Source organism: Pholcus phalangioides, unplaced genomic scaffold, assembly GCF_987345545.1.
Source record: "Pholcus phalangioides strain wild (caught in Gottingen) unplaced genomic scaffold, Ppha-v1.0 ptg000041l_1, whole genome shotgun sequence".
Taxonomy (NCBI): domain Eukaryota; kingdom Metazoa; phylum Arthropoda; class Arachnida; order Araneae; family Pholcidae; genus Pholcus; species Pholcus phalangioides.
The window spans coordinates 1,182,641-1,207,088 of record NW_028301627.1 but is presented as its reverse complement, the minus strand read 5'-3'; the positions used below and the strand labels follow the sequence as shown (position 1 = coordinate 1,207,088).

General features: G+C 44.4%; 1 protein-coding gene across 1 annotated transcript in view; it reads right to left on the bottom strand.

The window, feature by feature from the left end:
* Positions 1-24,448, bottom strand: part of LOC149065027 (uncharacterized) — an 85,355-nt gene that overhangs the window by 8,667 nt on the left and 52,240 nt on the right. The window contains exons 2-10 of the mRNA XM_089254346.1: positions 17,897-17,958; positions 9,508-9,723; positions 6,932-7,191; positions 6,691-6,815; positions 6,450-6,579; positions 3,026-3,214; positions 2,803-2,928; positions 523-1,339; positions 28-428 (exon numbers count right to left, since the gene is read on the bottom strand). Coding sequence (XP_089110472.1) covers positions 28-428; positions 523-1,339; positions 2,803-2,928; positions 3,026-3,214; positions 6,450-6,579; positions 6,691-6,815; positions 6,932-7,191; positions 9,508-9,723; positions 17,897-17,951 — 2,319 coding nt within the window. The 5' untranslated portion in view covers positions 17,952-17,958. The remainder of the gene's footprint in view (positions 1-27; positions 429-522; positions 1,340-2,802; positions 2,929-3,025; positions 3,215-6,449; positions 6,580-6,690; positions 6,816-6,931; positions 7,192-9,507; positions 9,724-17,896; positions 17,959-24,448) is intronic.

Sequence of the window (24,448 nt, the reverse complement as noted above, 5' to 3'; positions counted from 1 at the left end):
AATGGATGGGCTGTGCACGTGACTTACGAAGGATGCAGTTCTTGGCGGTATGTTGTAGCTGAAGGGATAGTTCGGCCCATCTCCGTCTTCGGCTGCCGTAGCATCGGGACCTCTGTGGGGTGGTCGATAGTCAAACAGCGGGGTGTCTCCACTCCTCACGGGTTCCGGAGGGTACTGAGGTCTCCTCGGAACCTGCAACGTGAGCGGGGATTCCGGTTCCGGTACAGTCGGTAAGACCCTGTTGTCATTCTGATGAGGTTGCCCCGGACTAGCTGTAGGCCCGACGTCGTCGTCTTGATCATCTGGTCCGGCTGGAGTTGTTCTTCTGGGGGTGACGTACTCGGGAAGTGTTTGAAGCGATAGGTCAGGTGTCGTGCTCGATGCCGACCCGTGGGAACCGAGCAGGCTTTGCAGTTTCTCGACCCCACCTAACGAATAAAGGAAATCCGTTTTAAAAGGGGGAAATCTACACTATATTGGGGGGGGGGGGGAATATCGCTTAATAAAGGTAGCGGTACTCACCTATTGCCTGTAGGAGACGCAGGAGCTCTGCAACGTTGCCACTTCCTCCATCAGCCGACAGCCCATCCCTAGAAGTCAACTTGTTCGTTGACTCCAAATCGTCGCCCTCTTCGTCGGTAGTGGGGTGTGTCGGGGGTGCCTCGGTGGTGGTCGTGGTGGTCGTCGTCAACCGTGGTCTCGGCCTCGCTTGTCTGTTTGGTGTGGAAGCCGGCGGTCCGCCAGACTTCGAAGGGCACACCACGTTCTCTGGATAATCGCAAGACTCGGAGTTGGCGTTGAAGAACAGCCCGGACGGGCAGGTGAAGGCGTGGGCGACTACGCCCAAGTTAGCGGGCCCGCTGTCCAAGCACCAGAAATATTTCTTGCAGTCCTTGGGGTTGTTGAAGAACCCTTCGTCCTTGCACTCGAAGGCGAAGCCGGGATCGGGAGTCGTGGGAGGCGTCGGGGTAGTGAAGACCTGCTCCTTCGCGGGTGAGTCGTCGCCGATCCTTCTGGCTGTAGGTCCGCCGCTGTTCCTCCTGGAGGACTGCCTGTTCTGCACGAGTCGCCTCAGGGTGTTCCTGCGCCTCGGGGCGTTGGAATCGGTGCTCCTGCTCCCCCTGCCGTCTTCGTCGAAGAGGATGGTGGACGTCGGGCCGGCAGATCTCGCAAGCGACTGTTGGCTCGAGCTGCTGGCGATGGCGTTCGCATGGAACAGGACGCTCCTTATGGTGTTGACCAGCGGGCTCTGCTCGTCAGTGCATATCCCGCGGAAGTCGTCGTTGTCCAAGGTCCAGACCATCGCACCTCCGAGACCTTGGTTCAGTATAAATCGAGCCTACGAACCAGAAAACAAAAGGGAGAGTTTTACTTTATATTCAGATGACGAGTAGACAACACACACCTATACGCGCACGCACGGCTTTACCCAGTTAGTCAGCCGGAACTGGTCCAGCAACTCCTAATGAGAGAAGGCCTCCCCAAGGGTTGGCTGCCAAGTTCATCTGTGACGTCATGATAGTAGTCCGATAAGACTACCTAGAAAGTTTGCCACATTTTGAGCCACAGCAACCTATTTCGTTTCTTCTTATTTTGGCGTAGAATCTTCCGAGTTGGCTCACAAACACCGCACGGTGATTGGATGTGGGGCACAGATATCGCCAACTCACTGCCCGATCGTTTCTTTTCCGCACAACGATGACACTGGCACGTGCAATGGAATTTTTTTCTCTGACTATTTTGAGTGAGGATGGACTACTTGCGTGACGTCACGAGCAGCGTGCGGAGGCCTTCTATCTCTAGGAGGTGCTGACGGGACCCGGGGCCTCAAGTCGGACAGCGACCCTAAATTACTGGAGATTTTTATTACCTCTGAGAAATTTGTTCATCGATTTTGAATTTCCGTTCATTCTGAATCGAGTTCTGAACCCCGGCCTCGATTCTGAAATTGTTTGTTTACTTGATTATGAATTTCCAACCATTCTGGAATTAATTCTGAATTTTCATCCGCTCTGAAATTAGTTTTTCATTCTTTCTGGCATTTTCATTAATTAAGAATTTTCTTTCTTTGTGAAACTATTTCTTACGTTGATTCTCAATTTTAATTCATCTTGAAATTATTTCTTTTTATTTATTTAATAATTTTAATTGTTTCTCAACTTCTCTTTCATTAATTATCAAATTCTTTCATTTATTATGAAATTACTTCTTTCGTTGATGAAAATATTTCTTTCAGCTATTCTGAATTTTCATTCATTATCACATTCCCCTCTCCCCTTCAATTCTGAATTCACATCGATTTTGCAATTAGTTCACTAATTCTGAATTCTAATTGATTTTGAAATTGTTTCATTAATTCTGAATTCTAATCGATTTTGCAATTTGTTCACGAATTCTGAATTCTAATCGATTTTGAAATTAGTTCATTAATTCTGAATTCTAATCGATTTTGCAATTAGTTCATTAATTCTGAATTCGCATCGATTTTGCAATTAGTTCATTAATTCTGAATTCGCATCGATTTTGCAATTAGTTCATTAATTCTGAATTCTAATCGATTTTGTAATTGTTTCATTAATTCAGAATTCTAATCGATTTTGTAATTGTTTCATTAATTCAGAATTCTAATCGATTTTGTAATTAGTTCATTACTTCTAAATTCACATTGATTTTGCAATTAGTTCATTAATTCTGAATTCTAATCGATTTTGCAATTGTTTCATTAATTCTGAATTCTAATCGATTTTACAATTAGTTCATTAATAGCTCAGAATATGTGTTGTATTATAAGTAAATGCTTGCCTTGATAGATAGCATGTCCTCGTCATCGAATCCGACCCATTGATTTCCCTTGAACGCGTAGGGCCCCATCTGCTTAGGATAAGGCGCTTCGATGCCCCATTCGTCGTCCTTGACCTTCTGACATATCTGCAAAAGCAAAACCCATCGTATTAAGAGCACGAAATAAGAAAACAGACAGCAAAGGATTATGTAGGTAATAAGGTAAAGTCTGGGGCCGACCAACCTCATAGTATGAAAGGTACCCTTTCTCCCTTGTGGCTCGCTCTTCTTCTCCGGGCCCGATGGCAGGCGAACGGAACCCGCGGGCCAGTTCAGGACTGGCCAGCGTATACGACCTTCCATACATCGGCAGGCCAATGACAAGCTTCTCTTTGGCACATCCAAGTTGCAAGTAGTAATCGACCGTCCATTCCTGATTGGAGGGAGAGAAACGGTTACAGTATATAATATATGTTACGGTAAATGTGTGGTAAATCCGGTTATTATGCATAATTTCAGAGCATTTTGGTAGATTCGAATTTGTAGTTTCCTTGAATTTATCACTTTTACTAGCGATTATGCATAGTGTCCAAGCGTCGGGTAGTTGGTAAACATGACAAATTGTACTACGTCGTAATTTATGCATGATGATTGATACAAATATTGTTACGATCTGTAGACGATAGATGGCGCAAGTCTTTAGCACAATCTATTTTCCTTGAAACATAGATTTTCCTTGGACATGAGGCATGACCAGTTGCACACTCCGAAGGAACGTATCGCCCTACTCGGATGTGGTCGTAACGAAGTATCTCCAAGGAAAGTGATGGACATTCCAGAGGCGGAAAAAGTGCATCGCCGATGCAGAGAAGACCAATGGCAGGACCGGAACTGCTCTCTCACGAAAGTCAGATGGCATAAAGAGGACGATCCAGCCTCGTAAGGAAAAAGCGCATGGAAATGCCGACGCCCTGATGGGAGGACCGGGTCTACAGAACCTCGTCGTTGCCTCGAGGCAGAAGAAAAGTACGTGCCGCCGAACCCTGTAGTGAGACGGATAACATCTCAAGTCTTAAGTGACGATCCTTGGAGCGACGAGAACACCAGGAAGGCGCAGCTAGAAAATCCCGACATACGGCCGATAATGGACTTGAAAGAATCCACCGGTAGTAAACCAGCATGGCAGGACGTCGCCTCTTCCAGTCCGACGACCAAGAGGTACTGGGCGCTATGGGACACTCTGGAGATGAGAGATGGCGTGCTGTACCGCAAATGGGAGTCGGAGGACGGGAAAACGTTCAGATGGCAACTCGTCCTGCCAAGGAGCCGTGTGAAAGCTGTGCTGAAAGAATTGCACGAAAGCCCGACCGGTGGACATTTCGGCGTGATTAAGACTCTCCAGAAGGTCGTTTTAACGATTCTGTTTAAACAAATCCAGGACCGATGTTCACGAGGGGTGCAAGAATTGCGACGGCTGCGCCGTCCGCATGTGAATCGCCCCGAATATCCTGCGACCATTACCGAGGACCGCCCACGAGAGCACCGGATACTCGCTATCGCTAATGAGACAGGACCTTCCCCAGCCAGGTGATCTGATGTTTCGGCGACCGATAGATGCCGCTCTTCCACCTGAAGAATACGTCCAGGGATTCCAGGAGTTCCTCGAGGACATGCATCGAATCACCAGACACAGGATCAACATCGGCCTCGAAAAGATGAAGAACCGCTACGATGTGAGGACCACGTCTCATGAGTTCAAGGAAGGGGACCTTGTCTGGCTCTGGAACCCAAAGCGTTGGAAAGGACTGTGCCCGAAATTTCAGACGTCATGGGAAGGACCCTACAGAGTCGTGAAGAGACTGAACGACGTCGTAGCTCGGATCCAGAAGACGCCATCCTCGAAGTGCAAGGTGGTCCACTTCAACAGACTGGCCTCTTACCATAGTGAATACAACCCGTCGACTTAAGGAATTGAATTGTCGGGACGAACAATTCTATAAGAGGGGCAATGTTACGATCTGTAGACGATAGATGGCGCAAGTCTGTAGCACAATCTTCTGTTGGCAACGAGAGTTGATACCGGTTTCGGTTAAGCGAAAGACGATGCGATTAGCTGAGAACAAGTAGAGGGTTGGAAGAACTTTCTAGAAAGTCCCGCCCCTCCAGATGTTGGTTCAACACCCCCGTACGGTGGCGCCGCCAACTTGGAAACTGTAAAATAGAAATTTGTGGAATGTTCTTTTTCGACAGACCTTTAAATAGTAGGTAGTTGTTGTGAGAAAAGGCTCGAATAGAGAGAGAGAGAGAGAGAGAGAGAGCAACCTCGAAGTCTTGTGGAAAAATAATCCGGAACAATATTTTATCATTATATCGGGGTATAATCGTGAAATTTGTTATCATTATATCGGGGTCCAACTATATTCATCACACACACACACACACACACTGGACTCATTTGGATTTTTTTCATATTTATCAAATTCAATAATTACACTGGGGTATTATGCTTAATCAGAGATAAAGATGATAAATTTCGAGAATTTAAAAAATTTACCAACGGCGCATTATGCATAATCGGTATTGTGTGCCATTATTGGCAAATACCCCATAAGTGGGTATTATGCATAATCGCCAGTAAAAGTTATAATGTTTTCAATATTATGCATAATCAGAGATAAAGGTAATAAATTTCAATTATTTAACAAATTTACCAACGACACTTAGAGTATTATGCATAATCGGTGGTGAAAGTGATTAATTTATGAAACTTACCAACACGATTGGTAAGTATGCATAATAAGCGGTTATTATGTATAGATTTATTACATTTTCCGCAACATACATGTTACTGCCAAATCCCGAAATCAGCCAGTTCGAGAAGTGGCCGGAGATCCCTACCCCAAAGTCCGATAACAAAAGTATTTTTTCCTGATAATTATGTCCACGTCAGCTGTGGCACAAACCACAGTCACGATGCGGTAATCATTTTTTCTTCTTCAAAATTTACAGGAAAAAACATATGTCCATATTATTGTATAAATAGTTTTTTCTACCGAATTTCTCTCACACGTTGGCGATGAAAAGAAAAACGATTTGGCGCCTACCTGACCGCGAAGCACAAGCAAAATAGCAAGACGTCAGAAGAGGCGGAGTTTTTTGGCGAAACTGAATTGCGCCAAATAACTCAATAGGTGATTTTTAGTTGAATTAAGAAAGTCTTATCTTTCTCTTCCACGATCTTATTCATAAAGGATGATGGCAACACTATTGGAAAAAATTAATTTGGCCCTTGAAAGGGTCTTTGTAGAATTAATAAAATAAAACAATGAAATATTTATAAAACAACAATCGGAAAAACCACAATTACCTTACAATGTATCTAGGAATGTAAGATTTGCTTATACGCTACCGGACCGTCTTACATCAGCGCATTGAACTTTGGCCAGGAGTATCCGACCACTTCGCGAAATAGCCGGCCAAAAGCCGAACCATTTCTGAAAATCGGACTTGGACCAAAATGCTCGGTCAATTCGGGAAGTGGCCTCACTTTGGGTTTGGCACCCATCCCGTGAAATACGGGGCACGTGATACTTTGAATTGCATCATTCTGAACTTGACAAGAGGAAAACGTGTGTTCATTGGGGGAAGAGGGAATACGAAGTACTTACGACAGTCAAGTTCCTGAACTCGCCGTGAGGATCCAGTTCGTTCGAATGGTACAGGGGAGAGTGGTGATGAGTCTCTGGTTCGTAGGCGCTGTGGTAGTCGTACGTGAGGACGTTCAGGAAATCCGCATTCCTGCAAATGGTAAGTCAATATTGGTATGAACAACTTTTTATTGGAGAAAGAGAAAGATTTGACACTTGTGGCATCAACATTTAGCACCGACTTAACAGATCTTGGACATACTTGGACATAGTTACGACATCGAATCCCATGTCTATGTACGCCTTCGTGGCCGGTACCGCTACGGATAGTAGGAGTTTGTCTTTTCCTGGTGGCAACCTCTCGTTGTCGATGGCGACACGGAATTCCTTTGGGAAGATAAAGAAGATTTCTACTACACAGTATATCAACAAATGAAATCATCACGTGACGTGTCCCGAGGTGTGTCTCTCGTAGGACTACTCGTATATCGTCGTAATCGTACCTCAATGAGTTTGGCGTATCCTTGCTTGTCGGTGTGGTTGCCGCCTTCCCTGAACGCCGGGTATTCCCAGTCGAGGTCGATGCCGTCGAAACCGTGCTCTCGGACGAAAGCTAAGCTGCTCCGGATGAACCTCTGCCTCAGCTGATCGGACTCGACCAGCTTCGAGAACCTTTTCGAGCCTTCGTTCCAGCCGCCGACGGCTATCATCGTCTTCAGCCTCGGGTTGTAAGCCTTCAGCCCCACGAAGCTCTTGTAATTACCTAATTAAATGACAAAATCGCATTTTAATTTAGGTGCCATCTTGGAAAAACACGCAGAGACAACACGCGATGGTAATGACACGCGCATTGGCGGTTTTGCAGCCTGCAGGCCACACGAATTTTGCCGCCCTAATCCCATACTAGTCTAATTTTCTTGACCGCTCTTTCCTCGAATTCGCCACCCTGTGCTATATATAACCCGCTTGTCGGCCCCACTCCTGAAACTACGCGATGACGAAGATGGATAAGCCGCCATCTGGTGGCAGTTAAAGAAATTGTGAGCTTTGGCTCGAGTTAAGTCTGGCTGTCCATGCGCGACCCAGTTCAACGCATTACGAGCTCTAAAGAAAGAGGATTCGTTGGCTTCGTAGTCTAGTCCGCTCACTCGGCAAGCGAGAGGATGTGGGTTCGATTTCTCGAGAGGGCAGCTGAATTTTCATTCTTTCCTGGATTTACCGTCGCATCAGCCAGATGTCGAGACCTTTATAGTAATAGCGGACGTGAGCGACATCATCTTCAGACATGCATGTTCAATACGTCCCGCTTTTGAACTGGAAAGTCTATTTAAAACAACCCGAAACCTTACCGCAGCTGAAACAGCAATCGTCCGAATGTTCTAAGAGCGGTGTTTCCCCAATCTTTTTGATATCGTAGACACCTTGCAATGACTGACGGGGGGGGGGGGGGGGAAGGTGGTTCAAAAATGACTGAAAATCTGCTGTTGTAATACTTGAACGGCCCCCGGAGGTGGGTGGGGAGGAAGATAATGCATATCTATTGGACGTTAGAATGGATATGGATATCGAGCGGCTGTGAATTCTAGCGCATTCATTTTTAGTCGATATAAGTAATACGTGTGATACGCCATCGCTAGGGATAACGCGCCGCCTTTGAAGTGCGAGCGAATCCTCTGAAGTGTCCGTCGTCCGAATCGAATGGCATTTGAAGCAGGTGGGTGCGAGTGTCGTCTCCATGATTTTCCAGACATCGTGCCTCCGAGACGATTACCAATGACCTTTAGAAGGAAAATTCCTTTATATAAAATGAATTGGTGCGAGGCTACGCGCGTCGACGAGGAGGAAAGAACCGAATCGTGTCAAGAAGACGAAAAGAAAAGAAAGCTCGTGAAAGGAAAAGGGGGGGGGGGTCTCGAAACGGACTGACCAACGGGAGCAACTGAAACAACGGGTCAAGGATAATGTAGTGGGTGAGAAGAAGAAGACAATGAGCTGGACATTACTATCGTCACTTACAAAAGGTCACACTACGCTGCGTCCGAGGAAAAGTAGTGCCGTATTATGTACTGTAATTACACGCGTATTCAATTTCGTCTTGTTCGGACAAATGACCAAGAGAGAGACGTTTACGACCCTTTTTTCCTCGAAAAATAGCGTCTCGATGTCCTTTACCGACCTTGTTAATCGAATAAAAGAAAATTGGAGCAAAAAACTATACGCATGTTGGAGGAAGAAAAGGGCTATTTTTCTGTCGCGCGATCGTCGTTCAACTCTAAATTAAGCTTGCTTTGTCGTTGTTGTTGTTGAAGGTGCCGAAGAGTAGGCCACCGGAGATTATATCGTCCCTCTCTTTTAATAAGACAGATATGATACAGTGTAGGTGAGTTTCAAAACGTTCAAAGGAAAAGATATTCGTTGATTTATTTCCACGATAGAAGTGGGGGAAATTTTCGTGTCGTAGACCGGATTCGACACCAGGATCGACACCACGGTAGAGATAGAGATAGAAGGCTCTTTCTCAGCCCAGTAAATCAAGAAAACTGATATTTTCTGGATTTTATGATGAAGTGAACTCGGGAAAAAAAAGTCATCTGGTCCCCGCCGGCACTCGAACCCACTTGGGGGGACCATTTGCTGAAGTAAAGTTGAAACTACTAATGTCTCTACTTCAGCGCATCACACCCCAGTGCGTGAAATAAGGAAGGCGGGGTCGGGTCTCGAGTTGTATAGATGGTAGCGCGCTTGCCCGGAATGCAAGAGGACGTGGGTTCGAGTCTCGGTGGAGACCAGATAACTTTTCTTCCCGAGTTCGCCTGAGCATTAAACCCAGAAAGTACCTGTTTCCATCCCAAGATAGTTTCTCTGGGTGGTCAGCGGTTATGCCTGTCTGTCTGTGTCTGTTGACGTCAATGAACGGTACCGATCCGTTTTTATGCTAGATTCAATTGAGACACATGAACCCGATTGGTTGTCGTAGTTATCCCCTCGCTGCTTGGTCCAGCAAGGTTTTGAAACCAGGCTTGGTTACCACGTCTGAAATGACAAAAGTGATTTGTGTCTATGATTCGTGGTACATTACCCTGTTCGACGTCGTTGTAAGGATCGAACGACACCAGCTCGAAATCAGACGACAGGGCTGCGAAGGCGTATATCAGGTGCGTGCACAGGTACGGGTTGATGTTCTGAGGAGTGAACTTTGCCAGCCCTGGCCTGTATATGGCCCAGTTAGAGTAGTAGCAGACCAGTTTCATGCCGTCGGTGGCCGGTGTGTGCAGGAGCTTGTCGTCGAGTTCCTCTGCAAATGAAAAAAAAGAAAGAAAGAATTATTACATCGATTTCCCCTAAGTTACAAATTTCAAGTATCGATATTGTTCCGGATAATGTCTCTCGTAAGCACTCGAGATGTCAAAGTACGAAGCAATTGCACGGACAACACAAATTTATTGTACGCGGAGCAGCTACGTATTCACAAGCATCGATTTGGAACACGACCTATAAATAGAGAGAGAGAGCGATATACAAATATAAGACCTTGTCTTCCGACTAAAATTCTACTAACTGCTCTTAGTTCTGTGGAAGCGGCGCCACTATACAAGCAAAACGAAACCTTCTAGAATAATCTCATCGGTTCTCACATGATCCTTACACTTTTGTTTTGGTGCTACGACATCGAAAATTCGCCAGACTTGCCAAGTTCGTCGTCAGATTGGCGAGATTTACCGAGTATTGCATTAATGGTTATTTATTTACAGTCGGAAAACGATAAATAATGACTATCTACATAATTTTCGTAACAATATAAGAAGCCCTACCACAGACGCAAAAACAAAACTTGATACCGTATCATCTTCAAAATATTACAGTCGCCCTCGGTATTCGCGGTCAAACACTGTAACGGTGAAAATAATTATCACCGTTACAGTGTTTGACCGCGAATACGACAATTATTGTCAATATATAATATATTGTCGCGAATACGACAATTATTTTCCGATACGACAATGAATGAACGCCAGGGGCTCTGCCACCGGACTTATCCCTTTGCCCAGATCTCTTCCAGCCTGGCTTCGTGGCAGAGTCTGGAACAAAGTGAGTGCACCTAACAGTCTGAGCGTGTAGCTAGTACAAGTACAAATACAACGCCACAACAGGCAAATTGCCCAACGAGGTGGCTGACTTAAGAACATCATGGATCCCCGAGCCATTTTTTGGAGGCCCTACCTACTACTGCTACACCACACATACACACCCTCCCGGAACCCCCAACGAATCGGTACATGCGGGAATGTGCGTGTACGTGTAGTGAAACCTGACGTGAAGATTTTTTTGTTTCTCTGTAATGCTTGTTATGTGTAGTGCTGCCATCTGCCACCAGTTTTTCTAACTACGAGTGAAGTGTTATGATTAAATGATTTATCGTTGTAGGACTGTTGCTCTCTGTGGCGAGACTTTTTAACGGGGAGATCGGCTCGCATTTGTGCCTTGAAGTTGGGAACCACAGAAAACCAACTTCAGCCGACCACCACTGTGGGGTTCGAACCCGGATCCTCGCATCGCGAGTCCGTCACTATAACCACTCGACCACCACAGCGGAAAAGTGTTGTGCTTGATATTTCAGTGCTGCCATCTATACTTCGAATTGTGAGCGAAGTGCATTGATTGAATATTTGTTACGTTGTAGGCCTGTTGCTCTCCGTGGCGAGACTTTTTAACGGGGAGATCGGCTCGCATTCGCGCCTTGAAAATAATTTAATTTCCGATACGACAATAATCGGAATAAAATATGCATTGCATGCGTGTGTTACAAACATTCGTTAAAAAAATAAACCTCCTGTAAAGGTTCTTCTGATGCTTCTAAAAGTCACTTCACTCACAATTTGAAGTATAGATGGCAGCACTGAAATATCATACACAACACTAGCTACACACTCAGACTGTTAGGTGTACACACTCACTTTGTTCCAGACTCCGCCACGAAGCTGGGCTGGAAGAGATCTCAGCAACGGGATAAGTCCGGTGGCAGAGACCCTGGCGTTCATTCATTCATTGTGGCTAAGCTAACCTGCTACCATACGGGGGTGTCCTGCAAGTGCTAATGCGGCCTTCATCTCATTAACCGTCCGTCGTAGAGGTATGACTCCTCTTGACCTTTAACTTCCAATTGAAAAATTGGAGTTGGGGGGATAAAACAGCATAAAATGAAAATGAAACTCCATTTTACCTCCATTTATACTGTTCCAGAGGTTTACACGCGTTTTGAGCACATACCTTCATCCCTCCCGCGTGGTAAGACAGCATCGTGGTTCACAGATTTATTATCCGCGAAAAACATTTGAAGGGTCAACGAGTGCCGTTACGCACCTCGTTTATAATACGCTTGGCCTTTTGTTCGTGTGTTCGTGTCTCGGTGCTTAGGGCGTAAGACAGGTTGCATTATACATATTGCGGAGCGGAAAGTGGTTGTTGTAATATCCGCAGCAACATTTTGTAATATATTTTTCTGATCCCGTCGTTCATAAGCCTAATCACTCTCCATACCTAGTATGAAAATACTGCACCACTTGTGTGTGTAAAGAACCAGACGTAACCCAGGCGCTGTCCCGCAAGGGATAATCCTTTTGGTGCCCGAACAGGGACCACTTGTGTTTGTGGTAATTGACTTCAATCTCGAGCGAATAATACCAAGGAGCGGGGAAGGGTGGGGGCCTCAGTGGACAACTTCCTTCTTCTTGGATAGACCCTCTACGTAGGAAGTGGGCGTAGAATAGTCACAAACTGTACACGAGCCCTTGTTAAACATCCCACAGATCAGTTCGTTCATTGTTTAGGGCATTTAATGGTCGATCGGTCACGTACGTACATCGATTTATGGCCAACACAAAAGAATGTGGTTCACCTACTTCATCCTCAGTGGCGTATTTTCTGGTTGGAGGGAGGGGGGGGGGCTTAGCTGGCTATAGCCCAGAGCGGCAAGTTCAGATGGGTGCAAACTTGAGAAATAAGCGGCCACGAAATTTAGTAGAACGGGAATGGCGTCGAAATTGGTATAATCCTAAATAAATCCGCCTCTGCCGAAACAGTAAGGAACTAGGTGAGTGAGTGACCAAAAGAGTGACCTAGAGAGTGTGAAAGCATGTGAATGACCAAAAGAGTGTGTAAGCATGTGATTAATAAAAGAATGACTTAAAACAGTCATTCTTAACCTTTGGAAGCCCACGACCCGGTTGGTTTCGTTTTTGAGTGGAAGGACCGGTCAAACACACGATTACTGGAAAATGGGTAAAAATGAAACGGTGAACCACTCACCGCCTGGTTGCACTGATATTAGGGCCCGGCGGTTGAGAAACACTAACTTAGACTTAGAGAGTGTTTGAGCATGGAAGTGGCCAAAAGAGTGACTTGTAGGAGTTAGGGGGGAGTCCAAGCAAGTCAAAGCACATTGAGAATTCAACATAGCAATCAGAATTTCGACGTGAATCTAACGTGTTGTAGTTCCACGTCAGCGTAGTGTGTAGGCACCACAAGGCAAATAACTACAACCAGTTGCTCGAGACCACCAAAGTGCTCCTCGAAGCACCGAGAGTGATCAATGCTGATGTCCGATTTCGCGAACACTTGATCAACGCTTGAACCAAACCTTTTGTAAAAATCGCATTCAAGAATTACAATTATGTAGATTTAATACTGATAAATAAGTCACAGTTACTGTGAAGGGTGCTGTTCGTTTGGTGATGGGGCACAGGTAGTGCTCGCGACCCGAGAAAGGTTGAAGACTCCTGCTCTAAAAGGTATACAACAGTGGCTCTCAAAGCGTAAATGAATAGCAGATGGTAGTGCAGTCGTTATATTTCGTATATTAGAGGAAATTGATAATGGCAGGGAGGGAGAATGATGGAATTCTTGTCAAAAAAGAAGTAGTCACCGAAAATTCTTGTCAAAAAAGAGGTAGTCACAGATGAAATCCTTGTCAAAAAAGAGGTAGTCACCGATGAAATCCTTGTCAAAAAAGAGGTAGTCACCGATGAAATCCTTGTCAAAAAAGAGGTAGTCACCGATGAAATCCTTGTCAAAAAAGAGGTAGTCACCGATGAAATCCTTGTAAAAAAAAACGAACTGTTCACAGAAAAATGTTGTTCAAAAAAGGGATGTTCACCAATAAAATTTTTGTCAGGGGACGGGAGGGAGGAGTTCACCGAAAAATGCTTTTCGAAAAAAAAAAGTTTTCACCAATAAAATGCGTGTAAAAAAATTAGAGAGTGGGGAAATGTCACCGAAAAACCCTTTTCGAAAAAGGGAAGTTCACCGGTATAATTCTCCTGAAAGGGTGGATGGCCACCGAAAAATTATTCTCAAAAAGGGGTTGTTCACCGACACAATTCTCATCAGAAAAGAGGTGGGGTACCAAAAAATTCTCTTCGGAAAAGGATTGTTCACCGAATGAATTCGCGTCAAAATGGGGGGAAGGTCACCGAAAAATTCTCTTCGAAAAAGGATTGTTCACCGAATGAATTAGCGTCAAAATGGAGAGAGGGTCACCGAAAAATTCTCTTTGAAAAAGGGTTGTTCACCGAATGAATTCGCGTCAAAATGGGGAGAGGTCACCGAAAAATTCTCTTTGAAAAAGGGTTGTTCACCAAATAGATTTGCATCAAAATGGGGAGAGGTCGCCGAAAAATTCTTTTCGAAAAACGGTTGTTCACCGAATGAATTAGCGTCAAAATCGGGAGAGGTCACCGAAAAATTCTCTTCGAAAAACGGTTGTTCACTGACTGAATTCGCATCAAAATGAGGAGAGGTCACCGAAAAATTCTCTTCGAAAAAGGGTTGTTCACTGAATGGATTAGCGTCAAAATCGGGAGAGGTCACCGAAAAATTCTCTTCGAGAAACGGTTCTTCACCGACTGAATTCGCATCAAAATGGGGATAGGTCACCGAAAAATGCTTTTCGAAAAAAAAAAAAGTTTTTACCAATAAAATTCGCGTAAAAAAAGGAGCGAGAGAAGAAATGTCACTGAAAAACCCTTTTCGAAAAAGGGAAGTTCACCGATATAATTCTCCTGAAAGGGGGGGAATGGCCACCGAAAAATTATTCTCAAAAAGGGATTGTTCACCGACACAATTCTCATCAGAAAATACGTGGGGTACCAAAAAATTCTCTTCGGAAAAGGACTGTTCGCCGAATGAATTCGCGTCAAAATGGGGAGAGTTCACCGAAAAATTGTTTTCGATAAAAAGGGTGGTCGCACCGATTCTCGCCAAAACGAATGCCTTCACCGATAGTATTCTTGTCAGGAAGGAGGGAGGGTCAGTGAAAAATGCTTTTCAAGAAAGAGAGTGGATTAAAAATTTTGTCAAAAACGGGGTGCTCACGGGTAAGATTCTTGCCAATAATATGGGCTGGCCTAGAGGAAAATTCTTTCTAAAAAGCGGGCAGTAGCCACCAATAACATTATCATCGAAAGAAGGGGGTGCACTTTAAAAAAAATCTGGGGAAACATTGGAGTAAAACAACCGAAGTCTCTTTCGGATAACACCATTTTCTCCACCATCTTCTTGTTCTTGCGAAATGGTCCATCTGACATTGCACAGCAGGAGCCCATGCCCTAGCTAACAGCGGTCGCAGCAGTAGAGAATGCTCTGTGTGTGTGCCAATAAATTCAAAACTGAAGGGGGTGGGGGGGGGATTCCAGTTCGAAGGTTGAATAGAAAGAACATTAGTTAACATTCCGGAGCGTGAAGAAGAAGAAGGAGCGGTCTCTTGCACACAAGGCCATAGGTCAAAATCGGCCTGACGGTGGTTCAAAAGTAAAGCTGGAATGCCATAAGGGTAAAGAGAAGAATCCGAAGGACACTCGCTGATATGTTATTATAGCCTTTGCAACCCTACTTATATCCCATCTCGAATATCCATTACGTATGCAGACCTCGAACGCAGGCGAGTTAATGTCGGACATAAAAGAGAAGAAAAATGCTTCTGATTTATGGTAGCTACGCAGACACTTTGCTGCAGACCCAGATCTTTGATACTGGACACGAGGAATGTTCTCAATGCTTGGTACGAAGTCACCCTTAATTTTAGTGCGCCAATTTGATTCATGATCTCGTAAAATCTCGTGCGTGGCGAGGTCCGTGCGTTGAACGATCTTCAGTTTTGTTGCCGGTATTTTTATAGTCTTTGGGTTGGATCGGTGAAAACCGACTATTCCGTCAGAACAAGGGTTCTTAATCCTTTTGTGCTCCGCGGACCCTTTGTGCCAATAAATTGGGATCCACGGACTTTCCCGTGAAAATGGAATGTAGACCGCACGGACCCCCATTTACAAAATTAAGATTCTGTATATAGCAATGGTGCTCAGAGACCCCTTGACGAAGAATATTAATTAATATGCTGTAGTATTTATGTGTTCAGTTGCTGCCATCTATCCCCCGAAGGCGACACTGATAATGAACAAATATTCTGATGCGTGGAATTTGAATGTTGTAGGGGTAAGTTCGTAACCTACAAACAAAAACATTCAGGGGAATTTTCGTGCCTCCGGCGGGGATCGAACCAAACACCTCATGGTGCCAGTCCATCACGACACCCACATGGGCGTCCCGGTGCCTGCTGTGTCCACTTTCTTTTCTTTCTTTCAAACCAAACACAACCCCTGTCTATAGCCGCGGGCAATTCACTACCGAATGAGTTGTGTTGGAAGTGCACGTATACTCAACAGTTTGAACGCCTATCTGGTGTTTTAGTGCTGCCATCTATTTCTTAAATTATGAATGAAGCGTAATGATTGAATATTTGTCCCGTTGCAAGCCCCTTGCTCTTTGTGCGACGCTTTTTCACGGAGGAATCGGTTCGCGTTCGCTTCTTGAAGTTGGGAACTACAAAAAAACCTAACTTCATCCTATGACCGTGCGGGCATCGGACACGGGACCCCGTGATGCGAGTACATCACGACGCTCACACCGCCGTACGGAAGCTTGCTGTTCCACTACGGTCCAGTCGACTATGATATTATAAGTTCAGGCTAGGCTGACCATATTTCCTCGAGGGAAATATGGGATATCGCCATAAATGATGCTAAGTGTAAGCAAAGTTGCCAACTGTTGCAGAAATCACTAAAACGAAGCATCACTGCGCAAATTGCATTGGATTGAAATGAATTCAACAGAATAGAACGTTTAACACGTGACAAATGGATAATTATGTGAAGTGAATATCCTGATTTGTAGTTGTAAATATCGCGATATAGCTTATGAGTTGAAGAATTGTTTCTCAATCCTTGATGGTACACTTTGTTGAAAATACATGAAAAAACGGGACATTCTTACAAAAAAAGTCGGGAATCAGCCAAAATACCGTGAAAATACGGGAATGTCTCGCGAAATACGGGACATATTATCACCCTAGTTATGACTAATAAGGGGTCATTAAAGTATTCGGGGTCGTCAGCATCCATAGGAGGGGTTTTCCGGGTTTTCTGACTTTTGACGACAAGGGGGGGGGGGGGTTGAATGATGCTTACGTCGTCGACCACCCATTATAAAAATAACTCTTAATGACATCTTTAGTGAGTGTCACAAAAACGAGAAAACCTGTCCCTGATATGTGGCCTCCCCATCCCGCTTTATAAGTCCTATATACAGGCACTTTAATGATCTCTAAATGTTCCGCGGATTTTTGTAATATATCTGGAAATGTGCCAGGGCCACTTAAGTGCTCTTGAAATGGGTCGCGGGCCACTTAAGTGCTCTGGAAATGCTGCGCGTCACTTAAATAATCTATGAATATGCCACAGATCACTTAAGTAATCTCGGAACGTGCCGCGGGTAACTACACTGCTGGCCGCTGAAGGGCTTTTAAACTGTGCATGCCCCTTAAGGGATCTCTAAATATGCCACGGACCGCTTTAGAGTTCTAGAACGGTGCCGCGGATCACTCAAGTGATCTGTGAATGTGCGGGTCTACTTGAGTGAGCTGAAAATGTGCTGCTTAAACGCTCTGTAATTGTGCCACTGGTCACTGAAGCGATTCGTAAATGTGCCTCTTGGTTCATTTTTACAAAATTAGGTTTCCGGTGGCTTTCGACATCAGACTACCCCGAAGACCACGGGTTAAGCATATATGGGGTTGCCAAAGAGTGGGTCGCTATGAATTTCTCAAAGAGAATAGCATTGGAATTAACAGAATGTTTTATATGAAAGTATTTTAATTTCTTTCTTGAAATATTTTTTGCATTAAAGAAAATTTGGGGGCGCGGAGGGTCATATGGGAGGTCTCGCGGCCCCGTACCCTCCCCGTGTAAGTCTCTGATCCCAATGTGCGTTAGGAGATAGGGAGACGGAGCTGACGTAATTTTGCTGACAGGGGGAGGTGGGGGCGGTCAGAGTTTTGCTGGCAATAGGGGTGGGGGAAGGGGGCTCAAAAATTTCTGACGTAATACTTGAATGGCCCGTGAAGACCAGATAAAACTTACGCTGTGCATCCACGAAAGTAACGGCGTACAGCAATAGCGCCACCCATCGGATCATTTTGGCTCTAGAACATGGGAAAAAAAAAATCACAACGTCAGCAAAACAACAACAATAATATACATTAAAAAACAAAACAAAACTGTAGATACATTTAAAAAGAACTAAATGAAATTTATTGCTAAAAAATAAGAGAATCTCATCAGAAAAAAAATGGCGCCAACAACAGGTTTCTTTTCATGTTTCATTAAAAAATGAAACTAAAAAAAAAAACAGTCATGAATTCATCCGAAAAACGAATATAATGAAGACTATTTGACGGGGAAAATAAAATAAACCAAAAATCAGGTTTTAAAAACCAAAAAAACAGCGCCAATAACACAAATACCCACAAAAAAGGGAAGAATCTATCAAGTAAAAGTTCATTGACATTGGCCTGAATACTTGGCATATTATCTAGTTTTTGGCTCCGAGTAGTAACGAGGGTAAGAGAAAAAAAAGTTTAATATAGGTCGCCAGATCCCTTCTGGCGATCATTTTTTGCTTTTCTTTCTGATAAATGAAAACACTCAATTTCGAAAGCTTTCGTTTTTTGTTTCGTCGCCAACACGAAGCCAAAACGAAGAGAAACCTGGAAGCAGATTTCCGCTTTTATGTGAATTAAATACGGAAATTAACACGTTTTTTTTAAATGCATTAGCAACGCATGAGTGACTATCATTACTGTGACGATAAGTGCTGTGGCCATCGCTTATAAGAATCACTGGCTATAAGAATCAGATTTCCGCTTATAAGAATAAAAAAAAAAAATTTTCTCCCAAACTGCACCGTAAAATATTTTTCTTATTCACAGGATTATTTTTTGAGGTCCACTTTTATTGTCACTCTTTCCTTTGTAATAACCATCCTATACAGTCGAATCCCGTTTTAACGAATACCGTTATAACGGAAATCTCGTCTTAACGAACACTTTTCTAATGTCCCAGATATGTTTACGTAGGAATAACAAAAATAACCGGGATTCCTTTACAACAAAATTTCGCTATAACGAAGTGATTTCTCTGGTCTCTTGGATTTCGTTATAACGGGATTCGACTGTATTGACCACCTCCCCCCCCCAGGGCCGTCTTAAAAGCATCATCGGCCAAGCGAGTTTCCTGAGATCCTTCCTACCTGGATGAAAACACTGGGAAGAGTAGATTAACTTTGCCCAAGAATATTAAGAAGTCAACCAACGAATAAGGCAAATACACTAAAAATACAAAAACTAGACCAATCAGGTAGCTGCATTCCGCAAGGATCCAATCAGGACACACCATTACTATCACACGCAGGCTCTCAGCTTCATTCTCACCACGACGTGTTTGAAGTGAACAGACGTACTTTCTTTCCACTGAGCAACGGAGAGTTTACATTTGGCGTCCAATTCAAGTGGGATACTCGGTCAGTGTGATAAGTAGCTAATATTTTTTTCCCTCTGAAAAACGACACCCATTGTGTGTCGCAATGCATTAGGAGTTATTGTATTTTCCGTATATTTACCTTGTTCGTTGGTTGACTTCTTAGTAAAAATACTTGCCTACACATTTACATGTTTACTTTCGAAAATTTCAACCAGGTCTCATTTTTGTGGGGGCGGGGGGGGTGTCCGCCTTTCTTGGGCATATGCGTTAAGACGACACTGCCCCCCCCCCAAACAGCGAGGATTACAGCTTTACTCTCGTAAAGTGAGCTTCCATGAGCAGACGGGTCTGGTGCCCCAGACGCTGGACTAGACGGGGGCTCCGAGCTCACTTTTTTTTTACTGCTCCTTGTATATTTTTACGGGGGCGGCGGCGGCAAAATGCTTGCACCGGTTGACGAAGTACCTGGTTGCGTCCCTGATGATAGGACTTCTCAGCTAGAGGTTTTATGGTAGGAAAACGGGGGGGGGGGAGGAATAGACACCCGTAGCTCCTCTTCCCGGATCATTATTTCTCACTTTGGGAAACACTGATGAGTTATGCGCTATCTCTGACAACGGTACAGTTTTACTGTGTAACATTTTCGTCAGTCTCTACATCATAGTTTCCCAAACTTTTTGTTCCATCGCCTCCATCTTCCACATTTTTTTAATCTCATCGTCCTCCCTCAACTCAGACCACAACCCATAGGATCATATACTAAACCCATTGCTTCTACTGCACCCTCGAATCATTCCATCGCCCCCCCAGGGGGCGGTACTGACCACTTTCAGAAAAACTGACAACGAAAGAAGCTAATAAGGGGGGGGGGTTTGTTTGTTTCTCATTTCAAAAATATCGTAATCTTGGCTCAAGGCCCCCTCCCTTCCGTATTCCACTGGTAGCTATATAGGAAAAAAGAAACAGGAACAAAAATCTCCGCTTCTTATAAGCGGTGGATACTGTACGATCCTTAAATCTACCGGCCGGCCGGCTTGGCGAATTTATTTTTTAACCTCCCTCCTCCCCTTTTCAGTTTTGGCGCGCAGTTCCACGTAATACGGTTGACCCAAATCGCCCGGCGGATATTTCACCCTTTCCTTGCTTATTTCTGCACTTGTGCATGGAGCACGTGATCGATTAGTCGATCGATCGATCAGTACCGTTGCGTAATCTCATTACACGGAAAATTTATTTTCCTCTTACAATTTAACAAAAAAAGAAATGGGGGGAAATGGCGAGAAAAATCAATTTGTCGCCATTAGACGAAGTTTCCCGCTCTATTCAACTGGTTATCAGAACGTTGACCTTACGTAAAATATGATGTATGATTGGTGCATATCTACGGGGTTCTTTCTAGATTAGATCGAGGGGTGACGTGTAAATGAGATGCGAAAGGGTTAATAGACTTTCAAATTGTGTGGCTTCGGGGAGGAAGGAATTAGCATTTATATACCCGCGGCGTAAATGGTTATCTGGATCTAACCGTGTCATTGTCAAGGCCCATTGTAGCAGAGAGTGGGAACGACGGTCCTCTGGGGAGGCCCGCATCCAGTGGCGTACTTACAGGGCCTCCGCTCGTGACGTCACTGAAGAAGGTCATCTCATCTATAGCCATTCGATATAGCAGGCCGACGCATGCACACTCTTTGCCCTTTTTTGTAGTATATCCAAATGGCTATAGGTGAGATGACCTTCTTCGGTGACATCACGAGCCGTTGTGGTAGTCGAGTGGTCATAGTGACAGACTCGCATCACGAGGACACGGGTTCGAGCCCCACCGTCGCCGAAGTGGTGGTCGGCTGAAGTTGGTTTTCTGTGGTTCCCGACTTCAAGGCACAAATGCGAGCCGATCTCCCCGTTAAAAAGTCTCCACAGAGAGCGATAGGCCTACAAACAGTGAAGTACGCATATTCAAGCATCACACTTCTGAAATATAGATGGCAGCACTGAAAAATCATACACTACACTAGATATGCACTCAGACTGTTAGATACACACACTCACACTTCCGGCAAACCCACTAGGTAGTAAATTGCTCATGGCGATAGACCTGAGTTGCGCTCGGTTTGAAAGAAAGAAAGTGACGTCACGAGCTTCTTGTGGAGGCCTTCTGCTATAGATGGTATTGGCTTAACGGGCGAATAGCCCCAGGGGCGGCAAAGTTGGGGAATGAGCGGCCAAGTAAATTAGTAGAATGGGAGATGAGTCGCAAAATTTGTATGATTTGTATAACCGTCAATAAATCCCTCTCTGCCCTGACAGCTAGGTCAATGAGTGACCATAAAAGTGACCTAGAGGAAAGTATCATCGCCAACCAGCTGACATAGTCTTTGCCAGACCGGATAACATGATGCCAAAAAGATCACGCATAATAAATGGACTTCGTCAAGGAGAATCCGTACCGAGGAAAATGGTTCGTGTGTGCTCGAATGTGCAGGTCTGAAATCACGTGAGTGAGCAAAAGAGTGATTTAGAGAGCGTGTAATGACCAAAAGAATAACCTACAGCACCTGTGAATGATCAAAAGAGTGATCCATAAGGCAAGGAACCGTGTCAGTGAGCAATCCAAATGAGTGACCTAGAGCGCGTACAAGCATGCGAGTGACAAAAAACAGTGTGCAAGCATGTGAACGATCAAAACAGTGGGAAAGCATGTGAATGACCAAATGAGTGATCTATAACGTGTGCAAGCTTGCAAATAACCAAAAGAATAACCTAGAGTATGCGTAAACGTGTAAATGATGAAAGAATGACCCACATAAAGCAAAGAACCACGTCAGTGAGTAACCAAAAGAGTGACTTAGAGCATGTGCGAGCAGATGAGTGATCAAAACCGCGTGCAAGCACGGGAATGAATAAAAGAGTGACTTAGAGTGTGTGTAAGCATGGGAGTGATCACAAGATTGACTCAGGGACACGGAGGTACTTTCAGGAATAGGGGATGGGGAAGGCCAAGCGGGTCAAGCACAGGGTAGAGAATTCGAGGAAAGAGTAATCAAGAAAATTAGACTAGAATGGGAAAAGGGGGGTGGCGAAATCCATGTTGCCCGCAGGCGGGAAAAACCATAACGCGACTCTGCCCCCCCCCACACCCACATCCCTTCAATAGCCATTGCAAAATCAATTAAATGTAACTTAATTTGTATTTTGATTCGATCAGGAATGTAGTTCCCAACTTGTGTGTTGTGGCACGTGAACCAGATGGCTGCACCAGCGAGAACACGACACAAGCGCAACTCTGACAACATAAATAGGCTACTTTGGGGAAGGGGAAGTTACTCGCTCATCCGTTCACTCATTCGTTCACTCTATTATTCATTCACTCACACACACTTGCTCATCCATTCACTCACCAGTTCACGTGCTCACTCGTTCATTCGCTCGTGTCGAACTGTTGTAGGTGAATTTTCCTAGACTCGGCAGGTCCAAACAAGGTCTTGGCCACTGACGGGGCTCTGCCGTTCCATTGACAGCTGAAAGTGAAAGGACAGCCTCGATTTCTAGGACACATTGTCCAAAATGTTTTACTCCGGTATACGGTACGTACGTATATAATCAAAGATTCGATTCGTATCCGACGGAAGAGACAATGGCAATGGCAATAACAGACGGGCATTAACCAATAATGGCGAAAGTGTTTCCCCCCCTTCTGCTATTGTCTTATGACGGACGGCAGTAAATGTCTTCCGTTAGTGCCCATTGAAAAAAAAAAAAAGATGGCACATTAACACTCTAACCTTATTCCTTTATCGCCGCCACAGTTTGAGATCAATATTATTATTATCATTATTAATATCATCATCATTATTATTATTATCGTTTCTGGTAGACGAGTCGACCTACAAAAGACGAAATATCAAAGGTCATCATTCTCTGGTACTAAGAAGAAAACGTGAGGTCGCTCTCAAAAGGTCATTGTTGGAAGATATCATCGCCAACCAGCTGACATGGTCTTTGCCAGACCGGATAAGATGATGCCAAAAAGGTCATGCATAATGAATGGACTTCGTCAAGGAGAAACCGCACCGAGGAAGATGGATCGTGTGTGTGTGTGTGTGCTCGAATCGGAGCCTCTTGGATGACCGAAGGGTAGTTAACATGCGGAATATGCAGTCCACGCCACTTGACGTAAGTCGAACATCACGGGATGATTCTGCAGAATAAATACGTGACGTTTGATTCGGCGGAACCCCAAAAAACCTCTCACGGAACACACACCAGTTTGGAAATCTATGATCAACTGTATAAAACTTGACGGGAGGTAAACGGCGGCGAAGATATTCGAGATGGACGCCAACTTGGCGACTCCATCTGAAACCAGTGATATGTAATCTTAAAGTGACCATACGCCCCGTATTTCCCGGGACAGTCCCGATATTTTTGTTTTTCTGGCTATCTCGACTTTTTGGCAACCATGTACCGGTTTTTCCCGTTTTTTACAAGAAGCCAACTTGAATTTTTATTCTTTATTGCAGTCAAAGATTGAAATTATTTTTCAACTCATAAATTATATTATGAATTATATTATGATAATTAGAAACATAAATAAGAATATTAATAACACCATATGATTAATAATTACCATAGTGAAGGTTCTTTTCCCGTGGAATTTATTTTAATCGACTGCAATTCGCAGTAATGCTTCATTTCCCGCCATTGTTATTTTTCCGTAATTTCATTAATATTTGGCAACTTTGTTTAGTTTTGGCGTCGTTTTTGGCGATAATTGGCTATGTCCCGTAATTGGAATCCCGATTTTTCGTATTTCTCTCGAGGAAATATGGTCAGCCTATGTAATCTGGTAAAGGTTCTTCAACCTCTCAGACATCGAGGGCCGAACTTAGAAATCCAGCGAAGCGCGCGGGGCCATTCAGGTACGTATTTAGAATTATGAGATGGAATCCAGATTTACAACGGTATAGCGACATCTTATAGAAGATACATGCTCAATCCATGGCCCGCGGGCCAAATATGGCCCTCGGAGTCGTTTGATCTGACCCCTAAATCCTAAAGCTAACCTCAAACCTAATTTTGTAAAAATGAACTAATCGGTACATTGTCAGATCACTTGAGTGGCCCACGGTACAGTTCCAGATGACATAAATGACTCGC